Below are 15395 nucleotides of genomic sequence, written 5' to 3'. Positions count from 1 at the left end.
TTATCGCTAGCACTTCACGCGGTATATATATTCGTTTATATGCAATATATGTTGAAGTTTTGGCGAGAGTTCGCGAAAGCCATTTTCGACCGTAGTAACCGGGTTTCTAATCGCAAAAATACAGAGGGCGTTAGAAACATTTGCGTGCTGACACTGCTATTTACTGATATGTGTTAGGCGGGGTTCAGACTGTTGTCGCTACTGTCATAATAATTTTAAATGACGTGATTTCACGTCTCAACCAACCAAAGTGCGTGGAATGCCATTTTTTTTTTTTTACGTCCATAGATCCCGATATGACTTTTACATCGGTAGTCTGAACATAGCTTTAGAGAAATTCACAAACGCAGTCACGGAACACGAAGCGCAAGAAGGTGCACAATTTGCTGCCAGAAAATCCTGCTATTTCCTTAACCAGTTTGCCGCAGATAATGTGGCTATCATTAACTTCTCATGGTCGGATTGTACCTTTCCATTCAGTGGAAAATAACGGTTTAAAACTTACCGGAAAGCTGGTTTCCACGCTGACCCATCCTTCGAGGCAGCCGGTGGCACACAAGTTCCGCAAGAAAATCCTTGTATTGTTGTCATCATTAGTCAACGCACTAGTCCCATCAACACGTCTTCTAAGTTGCTCCTCGCCTGCAGTCTCCTCAATCACCACTGTTACCGACACAAAAACAAACCTTACGCGCACTGCGGCCACCACCGCGGAAAATATTTGTTGCGGCCAACACGCCCACCAACATTTGGTTTGGAAATGGTAAGCCTAACCAGTTGCAACATTTTGAAGGCTCCAAACAGCGCGAAAGTTCTCTTCACCACAGTTCAAAGGACAGCGAATACCGACGGAAACTGCGTAGCACCACCGTCGGCTATCAGTCGCCGTTCTGCCCCCAGGGAACAGCCTGAACCACGTCTCTGTCACTGCCACACATATTCGCACAACGAACACACCCACCAAGGAAGGCACGCCCAACAATTAGCACGACGTTTCCACGCACGTAACTACGTAAAACGGCCCCACATCCAAGCACGGTAACGAAGATAGCCCGAGCGTCGCAGATGTTCTGCAGGTGAAGAATCGTCTGCGAGTGACGGCAACTGTCTGTCTAGACAGAACTACTGCGATGCAAAGAAAAGTGACGAAAAATTAAGTCTTTGCGCAGCGAGAGGTGCGCAAGTACCGGCGTCAAGTACAAAACGCAACTTCACCACGTCATGGTGTCGCCGCCGTTGTCGCAGGCAGCTGGCGAGCGCTTGCATCTAAAATCACTGAAAGCATCGCAAGTCATTACAATTACCGACCACTGCAACCACCTTCTAGTGTGCACGAAGAAAACATGAGCGGCTCTGGCTGGCGTTTTGGGGACACTGCGAATGCAGCGACGGAGAACCACGCGACAAAAAGAACGAAAACGACGTCGCTGCACACCGATGGCAGCCGTCGCGTACGATGGTTTCCGACAGAGAAGCAGCGCAAAGCAGCTTCAGGGGCTGACGAATATTTGTAATTAAACTGTGCGTTTAGGCTTGGGGGTTAAACTGCAGCTGTAGCTCAGTGCCTAAAGCGTTGCGCTGCTGAGCGCGAAGACGGCGATTCGATCCCGGCTGCTGCGGCCATTTTTAAGGGCGCAGTTTCTCAGGGGCTGGAGCTGTTTCCGTCTCCTGTCGTCGTCGCCGTCGTAATCGTCGTCTCATGTAGTCACGGTACTAGAACAACGGGAAGCTCGTATACGTTTCGTGCTAGAACGTAACGCGTACTAAAAAAACACCCGGACACTCGTTTACGCCTCGCGCTAGAGCGCTTCGTAACGCGTGCTAAAAAACAGCGGGACACTAGTTCACGCATCGCGCTGGAGCGCTTCGTAAAGCGTACTAAAAAAACTCCGGGACAATCGTTTACGCCTTGCGCTGAAAGCTTCGTGCTTCAGACGCACGAGACTTTTACAGCGAAGCTGTATACCTCTAGCAAAGCTCTATACCTCTAGTTAACGTCTAGCAAAATTGTAAGCTGGACAAGTTGGTAATACCGCTGGTTTATATTGAATAGGTGAATAACAGCGGAAAGCAACCAGGGTACGTGGAAGATGAGGGCAGGGTTTTAGTCTTGTTAATATCTTGCACGTCCATCGTTTCCTCCCGCTGTTTAGAGATTGTCGATATTTTACAAAAAAATTACCAAATAACATTTTTGGTGAGGTAAGTATGCTAGGTATACCCAGTAAAGACTATTTTCTTATGGAGGCTGAAAACTAAAACACCTGTGTTTTAAAATTTCGGCGCACATAGAAAACCCGCACGTGGTCTCTAATGAGTTCGTAACCCTCCACAGTTACGCAACTCATAAACGAGGAAGTCTAATCGGACTTAAAGAATGAATATTTTGAATACCCAATTATTTATGTTCATTTTATCCATTGACATCCGAATGGAGTTGAAGGTCAGTTGGAGGTCAGTGGGAGAGGCCTTCGTTTTGCAGTGGACATGAGTAGGATGACGATGATGATGATGGTGGTGGTGGTCGTGGTGGTGATGGTGATGGTGGTGGATGATGATGTTGATGATGATATGATCAATTTAAAATATCGATGAGTGTCTGATGCATGTTTCTTTTTTGCTTGTCTATGGTGTGGTTATGTCGCGAATAATGTTGCCAAGGGCACAATAATCCGGACCACGCGAGCGTGTGGCGAACGCCGTCACTGTGCACTTTGGAGGCACGGCGCCTGCTGTCGAGACCAAGATGGCGCGCATGCGCGTCCCTGCCAACTCGCATGCAAGCAGTTTTCTCGCCTTCGGCAACCGAGCTCCGATTGTCAGCAACGCGCCACGGGGCGATGCCTTTGTGCGATGCCGTGTCCTCCGACTGCATATGTGCGGCCCAGCGAAAGAGCCGATTGCGCCGGCCTTTGCGCATGTGTGCCCTGCGTGCTGAGCTATCGTTACCTGAAATCGCCCCTTTGATATTTACCATTTTTTACGCAACTGTACCGAAAGAACACAGAAAACCTTCCCCAGGGAAGAACATAAAGAAAACACGCGCAAAAGCCCGCGAATTGGTCGGTCAGGCCGTAGACAGGTCGTCGCGGCATTGAGTTTCTTACAATATACACTAGAGAGGAATCTGGCGCTAGCGTCTATGCGGCTCACAGCAAGTCCGTCTGCGTCGTCATGGGCCATCATATGCCATACGCTCGCCTTACTTTCGTCGTTGGCTTGAATTTAAACGCTTTAGTGGCCGTAAATTAAAACACAGTCCCACAAAAATGACAAAAAGAGTGCTTTGTTATACAGCTATATAGGCGCGTAAATGTACCTCCCCTCTATAGCACCGTAGCGCAGCTTGTGACTTACGACGCGCAAGCCTTTCGTGACGAGTGTCCAGCAGCCGTCCCGGTCGTTGTAATGACGTCCATTGTCTTTCTCCGGCGGTCAACGCGTGCTTTTTTCGCGTAGCCCGCTTATTCTGCACCCGCGACTAAACTCGTGCTTTCGTCTGCTGCCTGCTATGTATCTGTAGAGAGAGTTCTGTTAAGTTTAATTAAGTGTCTTTCGTGCCTCGAATGAAACTGAAGACTCAATGACAGCTTTATATCAAAAGGGCATGATTAGCCCGAAGCATGTGCCTGGGGTGTATCCACGGCGTGTTTTGAGGCCGGAGTAAGTCTAGAAGCATTGCATGTACGCTTGTGTATGCAATCGAACGCATGTTCTTGCATTTGGGTGTTTGTATCCATACGTGCGCAATCCTTGACCGAAGCTCATAGTCCACATTGACTATCGCTGTACCCAGACGAATTCGATGCTGAAATGCTGAAACTCGACTCTCCAATGGAACGAACGAAGTATTTGGGATAAAACGCTTCTCAATGTGTTTTTTTTTTTTTGGGGGGGGGGAATACGGGAGGGGATCGTAATATTACATTGGGAAGTAAAGGCAGATTACCAGCGGGGCTCGCAGAAATTTCACAGCTAACGGAAAAAGCACGCGGGCACAAGTACTTTCAACAGCGGTCGCTCGTGCGTGCGTGCGACACGCGTGAATATGTGCGGTTCTGCCAAGAGTTCCCAGCCCATCCGTGTGTGCACATGTATATCCCCGCAGGTGTCTGCGAGTAAGGCCTGTGTCTATGTGAAAAGATGTCTGTGTTCGCATATATGTACCGTACGCAGAAACCTCCGACAGATATTATAATATCTGTCAGAGATTACAGATATTAAATCTCCTGTGACATTTTAATGCGATAACATTATTTTCGACTACCTCCTCCCGATTTCTGAGCCAGTGATCGATGGTAATACGGATTACTCGGCAAGGCGCGACAAAAGTTTACATCATGTTAGATGAGACGACGTCATCTTAAGAGCGAGTTAATCGAATTTTTCCGCTCGCCAAAGTCTGGAACCATTGTGCTTAACGGTTTTGATGCTGAGCTCTGAGCACGAGGACGCGGGTTCGATTCCCGGCCGCGACAGCCGCTTTTCTGATGGAGGCGAAAAGCAAAAACGCCCGTGTGTACGAGATTTCGGCGCGCGTTAAAGACCCCCGGGTGATCAAAACTAATCCGGAGCCCTCCACTACGGCGCGCATTATCGCCTGCGTTGCGTCGGCGCGTTAAACCCTACAATCAATCAATTGATGCTGAGTTGTTTCGTGGACAATGCGCTGATATATATCGCGTGGCCACAGAAGAAGCACTTATTACTCAGCGCTCCTATGTATACACTCTAGGCTTCTTCAACAGCTGTAGGCGCGAGAACGGGCTCTGCGAGTACATAGGTTGCCGCCATGAAACTACGACATGCGCGTTTTGCCTCGCTTCCTCTCTCTACCTTCAACTATCCCGAGCGTATTTATCGGTACTCTGATAAACATAAAAGTGGGAATTCCCCAAACGCACATGTTTGAACCAGGGCAACGGAGAAGTTGAAGGCGATCATTTTAGGCTCTGGGTTCTGTTACACCGACGGCTCTCCACTAAACTGACTAAACCGGAGAAGTCCTCTGCTACCGTCAGCTAAAACCGCTACTCCTTTTTCTCCTTATGCTTACGCCAGCGCGGCAAAAAGAGCAGCGAGTACACGGAAAACGTTGCAGAAGGCGGCAGCTAAAATACAAGTTCCCCAACATTGCAAGAATCGGCGAAGTAGCAGCAGTTCAAACAGCGGTCAATTCACGACTGGTCTCTTCCACGACCACAATCCCCCTTTTATTTTATTTTTTCTCTCGTAGAAAAGCCGCGTGAGCTGCACTTTGGTCGTTGCAGCAAGAAGCAAAGCGTGTTCGATCCGTTCTCTCAGATGGATTGCCACGCATTCGGCGGAAGCGGCACTTCTGCGACGAGCCGCAACCGATACCCGCCCGAACTCGGCCTCAGTATAAATTGTGTACCGCCGAATCAACAGCGCGGGAATCGACCGGAACGGGGGAAAGTGTCCGTCCGGAAGATAAATTCATTAACGCTTCCCCGCACCTCCGTACACTTTTTCCCCCGTTCCGGCTGCCACTGCAGTGTCCGCAAGGCTTCCGCTCATTCGTTTTTCTTTCTTTTTACTAGGGAAAGGTGAAAGTGGCGCTGCGTCACGATTGCGTGAATCCGTGACAGCCCGTCCAGTCTGGTCCCTATCGGTGCCACTTTTTTTTATCTCTCCCCTCAGTGACTTGCGCTGTTGTGACGTTGTCAGTTTGCGTTGCAGCACTTAACGGAGGTTCTGACCTCGTTTTGAGCAGTCGGAAAGCTCTGAGTGCTACGCGATCGGTCGACCGGCACTATCGACGAGCGGTAATGTACAACACGATAATGCGAACCTATGCTCAGCAATGTTAGCGATTTAGTTTTTTGTAATAAGAGAACGGCGTGGGTCGGGCGCACTCGCGCAGTGGAGCGACCACTTCATTATAATTGCGCCTCTCCTTTCCTTTTTTACATTTATTGAATGATTGAATGAAAAGCGAGTTTTGTGCACTCTGAATAACATTTTCTTCCTTTTACCTCTGATACTAAATTCAGGCCGCATTCCTAGTGCCACATCATCTCTGAACTTTTTTTTCTATACGACGGGATAAATACCCCGCATTCAAAGCGCTCTCATCCTCATGAAAAGGATTATATTATTAACTAGCCGCTAGGGCCGAGCTGGTCAGCGGCTCGGCTTAGAGGAAGTAGCAAAAAACTAGCGCGAATTGAACGAGTTTAGTGAGTGAGAAAAATCAGTGAATAGTGAGAAACTATTAAAAAATAGCGCAGAGTCATCACACTGTGCAAAGATGAATGACCAGCGTAGTTGTGTGTAGGTTGTGATTGGATTGATTGATTGATTGATTGATTGATTGATTGATTGATTGATTGATTGATTGATTGATTGTAGGGTTTAAACGTGCCGACGCAACGCAGGCGATGAGGCGCGCCGTGGTGGGGGGCTACGGATTAATTTTGACCACCTGGGGATCTTTAACGTGCGCCGAAATCTCGTACACACGGGAGTCTCTGCTTTTCGCCTCCATCAGAAAAGCGTCCGCCGCGGCCGAGAATCGAACCCGCGTCCTCGGGTTGTAATTGGCCACAAACTCCCGCTCAAACCACCCCGTTGCGCCGGATAAGCGTTCAGTGAGATTGTAGCCACGCTGACATCATGCGTTTTCCGCCTCGCAGTATGTGGAGTCCCGACGGTCATCACGCTTACGCTTGCCGCTGCGGCCCGATCGTTGTTGGTGATCTCCTTCCGACGCGTTCGCGCCCATTTCCGCCGATGTTTTTCTCTATGTGGGGAAGCCAGCTTACAAAGACCGCGCTTATACCGGGTCTAGGACATTTCGGTGCTGGATGTTTCGGTCATTTCGGTGCGCTAACTTTTCGGCGAAGAATTACCGAGTGCTTGCTTGTTTGAAACAGCTGTTATATCTCTACTTCTGCGTAATGTGGGTTGTTTACAACAATCCACTGCAGTGATTGCATTTTTAGATTGATGCCGCGTCCAAATTTTGCCAGTTATTTTTAGAAATTGGGCATTTGTACGTTTGTTCAATACCTCGTTCAGGGAACTCCTGTTATGCAGCCAACTGATTAAAACCATTTGCACATTTTTTATTTACTTCATAATCTAGATTCGCTCTTTTTTGGAGCCTGCACGTCAGCTAAGCCGGCGTTTACGATTCATTGCTATGGTGCTTTTTACAAGCAATTTTCTCTAAATAAAGGCACACTCTCACTATCCAAAGAAAGCAGCTTTACAAACATGGAGTTACCCCTCCCCTCCTTCCAATGCAGAAAATTTTATGAAGAGTTTTATGTGGTCTGCGCTGTCACTCCAAATGAATTTGCGAATATTGCTATACCAGTTTTTGACTATTTTTACGGACAAGTCTAGAATATTGCCGTGGAAGAAGAGCGGGCCTTTCTGAAAACAACTGCAGCTTCTATGTATATTAAATGTTGATAAAGTGCGTACAGATTGTGCGTACAAATAGCAGTCATTCCCGTAAACAGGCAAAACCGCAGTTTCCCTCGCCTTCAGAGGGAAGACAAGACAGCAAAGATACGTATTTATTTTTCGGGGTGCTTAGAACGAAACATTTTAAGCAACACCCCTGAGAAATCGCTGGCTAGTGCTGCAGTTATACCCAAGAAACAGCTATACATTGCATTCACGACGAGCAAGGAGGATTTCGACGGCCCCCACAATCGAAATTGTGGGTAAACCCCTGGCTCATTCTTCACCTACGGTCGCCCCATCAGCAATTAGCTCTCCAAGCCATGCATGTCATCGCCCCCCCCCCCCCCCCTTCAACATTCTTGAATGCAGAATTATCCCCCGTATTCTTTCATTATAATTGGAATAAAATTTGCATATAGGCTGGTTTGGCAAGGGCTGCAACAGTAGTCTTCTAGTTTTAGGCGTCCAGTTGACACATTGGAGACACACAAGTGGCACCCCCCCCCCCCCCCTTCATGGCCCCACTTAGCCACGCTCCTTGCAAGTGCGATCACTGAGTATTTTTAATTAGAACTTACACCGAATACATTGCAGACGAAGGTAATACAGAAGATCATAAAAGGGGAATTCACACGTGCTTAATTTTTTTCGCGGCGGTTTAGGAGTTCGGAATAGGCTAAAAGCGTTTTGCAGCGTCGGGTGAAGTGAAATCAAAGCGCTTCAGTAGCTCTTTGCGTGAAGTATTAAAGCCGCATGCTCACATGAATATTAAAATGAAAAAGTTGAACGGAAGTAAATTATAAAATCTACAATCAAAACGGGGTTCTACGCGCTGGATTTTCTGATAGCTTCCGCACGGTGCGGCCCACACAAAACTCTCGAATGTCAAAATTATATCGTCTGACGAAGTTAAAATTTAAAAGCTACAATGTTAAAAGAATGGCTGTAAAACTGTGTGCACAGAAATGTCCGCATTGGACGGTCCATGCACCGAAATGAACGTGCACCGAAATGTCCGGATTCCATTCTTGAAGGCATTCTTTCATAAACACAAATTTATTTGTTTACAAGTGTTTGTTTCTAGTGTCTGTGTTTTTTCTTGCGCCTTTAAAACCTGTGATCATATATACTGTACACATACGTAGTCACTCATTTACATGCGCGAGTGGGCAATGCCACGGGTGATTCACGGTAAGAACAATCCCCAGTGCTTCGCTCACTCGTCACGATTAACTTTGTGGAGATGGGTGAAATTTTAATTTAGTTACAACAGAGCAGGAACCGAACTGTGTCGTCCAAACTACTCACAGCCTACATTACTGGTCACTTGCTAAGTCTTCAACGTTGTTGGGACTGCCATTTTCTAGAAATCCTGGGAATAGTGTCAAGCGCAACGTTTGCCCTTGCGACACTTCGCCAAAAAACGTGACCGAGGGTTGTCAGGCATGGATGTACGGAACAGGGTGCAATTTCTTCTGCTGTGCAAGCATTCAGCGCTGCTGCGGTACTGACCGGTTCAACTTTTGCGTATGGCTGACTACGCTTTTTAGTCCCTTCACTGATAACGATGTCAATCAGTGTACGATAGAATTGGATTGTCAGGTAGCTCCGGCACAATGTGGCCAGACATCGAGAAAAAGTTGAGACAGGAATGGGTTTTCGGGACATTTTTGTTTTGGTTGTACAATCGTACAAAACCATCCAAATTCGGGAGTCTCCCGAATAACTGCCAGGTATGCTTGCATATGAGGAGAAAGTCGTCAATTTGACATGTCATGAGCACATGACAGATTACCTTGCACTCCATGTATGCTCTACTTCCCAGGCAGATAAGTGATTGATTGTAGGGTTTAACGCATCGACGCAATGCAGGTGATGAGGTGTGCCGTAGTGGAGGGCTCCGGATTAATTTTGACCACCTGGGAATCCTTAACATGCGCCGAAATCTCGTACACACAGGCGTTTAGGCAGAGAAGTGGATGCGCAATCAAATCCTACAGACCCAGCAAACACTGCTGGGCCAGCAGTATTTATGCACCAAGGATGCTCAGAATAAAATTCACAAAAGAGGTAATGTCAACAGTAAGACAACGTGACACATTAGGTGCAGCTCACAAAGAATTTTATTCAAGGCAGCTTCCAACAGCAGCCAGCTGCTGTGACTGCTCACAGGGAAATAGGAGGGGACATTAAATAAATAGTTGTATCTTGAAGTAACTTCAGCAAGAAACAAAAAACACACATCCAGCAAAAAACACATCATAAATGCTTGGTGCTCCTGTGCTGACAACAGTGTGCAGTACACCCTTTCTGGGTTCTACGTCGAGAAAAGCTGTTTGAACTCTAGGGTCGGTTTTCGCCCTTCGCCCATAATCTCATTCAGTACAAACTGAAAATCCTAATCGTAAAGATAAATAAAGCTCTAATGAGACCTTGTACACAGGCAGGAAGAGTTGAAGCAGTCAAAAACAAAGGGCAATCAATAATAGATCCATTAACCAAAGAAGGCATGCAGTGTTCCTCTTTTGCAATAACCTTTACATCTGACCAAGTTGGTAGCTATCTAGAAGTAAAAGCAGTCAGTTATTCTGAACATCATCCAGTCAGGTTTAAAGATGCTCACTTCAAGCTGGACATGGCGATCACACAGCACTTGACAGCAGCCATAGAGGCTGCTTTCAACAAAACACAATCAAATACAGTCTTGCAAAAGAATTCGCACACACACTTCTAAAAAACTTGCCAACCACACTGCTGAAGTTCAACTGACCCTGACACACGTCCATTATCGGCCTCGAAAGTTTGAAGCTTGCGAAAGTGACCCCGTTTGCACGAGACAAGCAAAACTGTTCCACAAAAACACGCCAGCTAGCCCTTGATGACCGCGATGGGCCTGAGCTTGATGCACTTGCGGCTGATGCCGGCCTCGTGGCACGTGTTGACGACGTCCGTCACGTTCTTGTACGACTCTGGCGCCTCCTCCATGACGAGCTTGGGCGAGGCGACCCGGATCGAGATGCCCATCTCGTTGAGCTTGTCCAACACATCCTGGTAGTCGAGGTTGCGCCTCGACTTGGCTCGAGAGAGGGCACGGCCCGCACCGTGGCACGTCGTGCCGAAAGTCTCGCCCATGCCTTGCTCTGTGCCGGTGAGAACGTAGCTGCACGTCCCCATGGTGCCGCCAATCAGCACTGGCTGGCCACTCAGCTGGAGAGGGAGGAAAGGGGGCAACGTCAAAAAAGGCGTACACTCCACCAGATTTCAGTATTGCATGCAATAATAACAAGTTGGAATAACTGCTGCAAGTGCAGGCCTCACGGCTTTGCAACTGCACGAGCCCGGTTGAAAGTGAAGTGCTATTTCCCACGGTCACTCGAATCTAGACCGGCTCTGATTCTAAGCCGATCCTGCTAAGTCGCAATGCCAGAAAATCAAAAATTGCCTCGAATACCTTTTTTTTGGGGGGGGGGTTTGGACAGGTACACGTGCATGTTCCTGCTGCCTCAGTGTTTCTTTCAGAAAAATATTCAGGCAAGCTCCACTAATCTCGTTTCACCACACATTTGCATTGTGTAATGTCACAAATTATAGTGCAAGAAGTGTGCGGGGCATCGACACCTGTTTTTGCACTTTTGGAATTTTCCTTGTTAACGAGCAACTGCTGCTGCTGTGGCGAGTTGTGTTTGTATCCACGGCACTCTAATCTACTGATATAGGCAAACTCATTTTTACATGTCTGAGTGTGAAGCAGTGTGACAAATACGACATGACAGACGAGAGCACACGGACACGGTGCTGCCAACCCCAGTGCTCTTACACTTTATCACCCGTATAGCAGCAGAAATGGACACTTGCGTCATGGCTCTGTGCAGAAGACTCCATTTGAAGGAATCGGGAGCACCACATTTTGCTGGAGATGTCTTCACCTTTTCCATCACACCTTACCGTCCTACCTATCCCTTACTGTCTTGTGCTGGCAGCAGAAGAAAGGAACACAGGGGAGGCCGGCGGTCACCAAGGAGCTTACGTGCCAGTGGAAACCCTATTCTATGAACTGCATGGACTCAATTTACCAACGGTGCACGAAGTGTCCACTAGACCACATGAGGGGAGGTCGGATGTTATGAGAAGGCTCGCGTACAATCCGTACACAGCACATGACCTTTGTGCCTTCATGGTCTCACAGGCAGAGTTCAGTGTTTCTAGAGTTTCCATTATCACTAATTTCATGACACGCGTTGGCAAGGAGCGTTGTCCTTGTACTGGATTAAAATTCATGCGACTGTTGACACACGAACTGCCAGACTGCAACAGGAGCAGCGCCCTAGTCAGGCTTATTAGCGTTCTGGCCCTGCTGCCTCTTTTCATTCACAACAAAACAAACTTCCACTCTCACTCCTCATGCCCTCTCCAGACGGACTCATACCGTATTTACTCGCGTAATGAACGCACTTTTTTTTAGGCAAAACTTAAGCAAAGTTAGGGGTGCGTTCATTACGCGGGGTATATTTTCAGAAACATTTTTCGGGATGATCAAAAAAGGCAGTAATCCTAAAAAAAATGCGTTAGGCAACCTACCTTTTGCAGGAAATATACGCGTACACAATTTGCACACAGACACCGTTTTATTGCACGTCAATCATCGTTTCTGGACGCTCACTCTTCGTCTGAGTCGCTGGACCCGTCGTCCAGGTCGCTGGCCGCTTCCGCGTCTTGCTCCCAAAACTGGTCGTCCTCGCTGCCGTCCAGTGCGTTTGCAATGCCGGTCTTCTTGAAGCTCTTGGAGATCAAGTCGGCTGGCAGCGAGCGCCAAGCCTCCAAAATCCACGAGCACACAAGCTCGACGGATGGCCTCTTAAGGGGGGACGAGGGTCTTAAAACTAACTTTTTTATTTATGGGTAGAAACTTATGAAAATTTGCACACTGATGTGCTTTTCTCTGTAGATTTCAAATATGCAATTATATTTGAGCTGGTGCTGTTAGTTCAAAAGTTATCATACAAAGTCTAAACCGCAATTAGGTAATTTCTTACGCAGCTTTAATGAACTTTCGCATTGCATTTTGTCGCTTTTAATTACATGAATGGATAGCCAGAGAGTTCCCATACCCGATGACATTCTTCGTTTTTCTCTAAAGTCACGGCATCCTAAAAAAATATGTCAAGTACAAAAAATGGCAGTATTGGATATTTTGGCTCATCAAAATAACTGCAAGTCATCATTTATGCGTAGCCTAAACAGAAAAACTAAGAATGTCATCGGCTGCCTCAGGCTGTACTGAAAAAAATGGTACCAAGATTGACCTTATGAAGCAAAAATAAGTTTCCAAAAAGCTGCGTAAGGCTGAGGGAAGTGACCAAAAATATGAAACTGAGAAAACTGCATTTGAAGTTTGGCCATGTGTTATGAGATGAACCATCAGTAGTGTAGCTTCAAAATTTCCCAGTAACAAAGACATGTTCTTCCCATTTTCAAATCTGTCTTTGGATTCCAAAAAAGTCAACTAGAACTGGAGATATAAAAGGCCAAGTAACGGACCCCAACAGGAATTTAGCAAAATTTATCGACTTCGAATCTGTTGGCATTTTGTTAGCGTTGTGAAATCTGGTGGTGTCTTGCTGGCGTCGTGAAAACTGCAACAGTCCTTCGTGAAGTGCCATCATCTATTACAGTGCACTGTGGTACCCAGAATATTGTGTACGGCAAAAGTGTGAGGGTGAAACTTGCTTTAGGTGCCCCCCTTTTTTGTTCTTTGGTGAGGCTATTTCATTCGCGGTTTTTATGCTGGAAGTTTGAGAGGATACAGGGGTGGGACACTGCGCAGTGCGTTTTCCGCAAATGCATCATGTTGTTGGCCCTCAAAAGAGTCTTTTGGGGAAAATAAATGTAGCTGGAAGGCAAACTTTCTTGGCCTCAGGGGATAAACCCATAGACGCCTTTTTCCTTCAAGCCGTGCATGGTGCGGCTATCTCCATCGGACATCACGGTTGTGTACTGCAGCCCATTCTTGGAGAGCGAGCGCTTGAACATTATCAGGGCTGCCTCTACCTCCATGCGTCCTGCACCACAGTCAATGTTTCGCTGACACTCATGGTCTGCCAGCCAATCTTCGTAGCCCTCATCTGAAGCTTTGGGTCTGATGGTGCAACCTAAGCAAAAGTTAGAGAGGACTACATGATCAATCACCAAGCCGGTGTACACTCCAATGATGCAGCCCACTCCAATGTGTGACAACCGTCCCTTTGTCATCCACGTGCCATCAAACATATCATCTATGTTGTTTGGCGGCTGACCAAGGTGTACAAGTCCTTGATGGCACGCACACTATCAGCTTCAGAGGCTGCTGCAGTGTCCTCGCAAACCTGAACCACTTTCCTCAAGTGCGCTTGGAATGTCTTGTGGTGCAGGCCTCTGTGGGACAAGTTCATACCAGCACAAAAATCTGAAAGAGCAGTCACCCCCTTCCCCATGCTTTGAATACTTTTCAAAGCCCTCATATTCACTTCAAAAAGAGTGATATTGCCAGATCCTTCGGTCCTTGGCGAGGAAAAACGTTCCACACGGTGTTCACAAATCGAGCACGTCACCTCGAGCTTCACGGCGAGGCCGTACTGCCGGTCAGGCTTCCTCAAATCCGGCGCCGCCAGCCCGCACTTGCCGCACCTGACGTGCGCGAAAAGGTCCTTCAGCATTGCAAAATCCACTAAGACAAAATCTGTGCCGGATTCTTCCTCTGAGTGCGCCAAATCCACTTCAAGGAGGTCGAATTTCCGCTGCGTTGCTGACTTAGTCTCCGTTCCGCGCTTGACCTCGTCCGCGTGTTCCGTACGCGCGGCGATCTCCTCCGCCGTGTAATACCTCGTGTCAAGCCGGCAGGACGTGCTTGGACCAGGTATGGATTCCGGAGGTGGTTGGTCAGGCGATGGGGCAGGCGAGGCAATACGAGGCGGCGAACGATTCTCATCCGGCGGAGTCGAGCGGCCCGAAGTCGCACCACGCGACCTTGGGATAGGCGGACGACGCTTTCGCATCCCGTGCGCATGAAGGGTCGTCTTCTTCAAACGTACGTCTCCTGGCATCATTCACGAAAGTACGCGATGCAACAATTAGAAGAAACTGTAAAAAAAAAACTGCTCTAAGCGAGGCTGCGCCAGAAGAGCGGACTCCGTCAGACGCGCGTAGCAGACGCCATGATGGCGACCGCCATGACAGCAGTCGCGCCGACCAATGGGAGGGGTCGTATGGCGAACTCAAACCGCGCGCGCCCGCTCTAGCCAATCAGCGGCCGAGAAGGTGCCTTCGGAAAACTGGCAAGGCCGGTCGTTCTACTCAAGCGACGCCATTTTGAGATATCGCAAAATGCGCACAAAGAAACAAGCTTCAAAACAAGACCAAGATGGCGGCGATCGGTCGGCTGCTTCGCCCGCGGGGCGCGCGGGAATTTGAAGCAACTTTTGCCCAATTCTGGGCATTTCGTGGCCCTCGAGGCGTTTCAAAACATGATTTTAGAGTATTTCCCGATGGAATTTCGCGTTGATATTTTGAAGGCAGGTGCTTGAAGGTACAATAATTCCAAAAATTGGATTTTCTCAAAATCGATATTTTGGCCATTTTTGACCATTCTAAGACCCGCGTCCCCCCTTAACCTTGCCGGTCGGCGTCAAAGCGTGCCCTCCCCCGGCCATCCAGTCAGTGTACAAGCGCCGCACACCGTCCTTAAAGGGCTTGTTGACGCAGACATCAAGGGGCTGCAGCACCGAAGTGAGGCCACCCGGAATGACGGCGATCTCGGTGCGCAGCTCCTCCAGTTCCCGGCGTACGTTTTCGCACAGGTGGCCGCGAAAACTGTCGAGCACAAGCAGAGACGGGAGAAGCAGGGCGCCAGGTCGCCGTCCCCAGACTGTGTGGACCCAATCAACCATTAGGTCCGCCGACATCCAGCCCTTCTCTTGGGCTCG

General features: G+C 48.1%; 2 protein-coding genes across 3 annotated transcripts in view; both read right to left on the bottom strand.

The window, feature by feature from the left end:
- The window catches only part of LOC144159406 (locomotion-related protein Hikaru genki-like), a 250860-nt gene extending 249217 nt beyond the window's left edge, over positions 1-1643 (bottom strand). Inside the window, exon 1 of one of the 2 annotated variants that reach the window (XM_077690877.1) lies at positions 506-1643. In XM_077690877.1, the coding sequence (XP_077547003.1) occupies positions 506-533 (28 nt within the window). In that variant the 5' untranslated portion in view covers positions 534-1643. The remainder of the gene's footprint in view (positions 1-505) is intronic. The other variant, XM_077690874.1, reaches the window with a different exon arrangement.
- Positions 1644-9542: 7899 nt separating this feature from the next.
- Rtcb (RtcB RNA ligase) overlaps positions 9543-15395 on the bottom strand; it is a 31303-nt gene continuing 25450 nt past the window's right edge. Inside the window, exon 11 of the mRNA XM_077690870.1 lies at positions 9543-10644. Within this exon, the coding sequence (XP_077546996.1) occupies positions 10306-10644 (339 nt within the window). The 3' untranslated portion in view covers positions 9543-10305. The remainder of the gene's footprint in view (positions 10645-15395) is intronic.

Source organism: Haemaphysalis longicornis, unplaced genomic scaffold (genome assembly GCF_048455015.1).
Source record: "Haemaphysalis longicornis isolate Haplotype H1 unplaced genomic scaffold, Haemaphysalis longicornis Haplotype H1 scaffold_10, whole genome shotgun sequence".
Classification (NCBI taxonomy): Eukaryota; Metazoa; Arthropoda; class Arachnida; order Ixodida; family Ixodidae; genus Haemaphysalis; species Haemaphysalis longicornis.
Note: the sequence above shows the minus strand (reverse complement) of the source record. Positions and strands in the feature narration are given on the sequence as shown.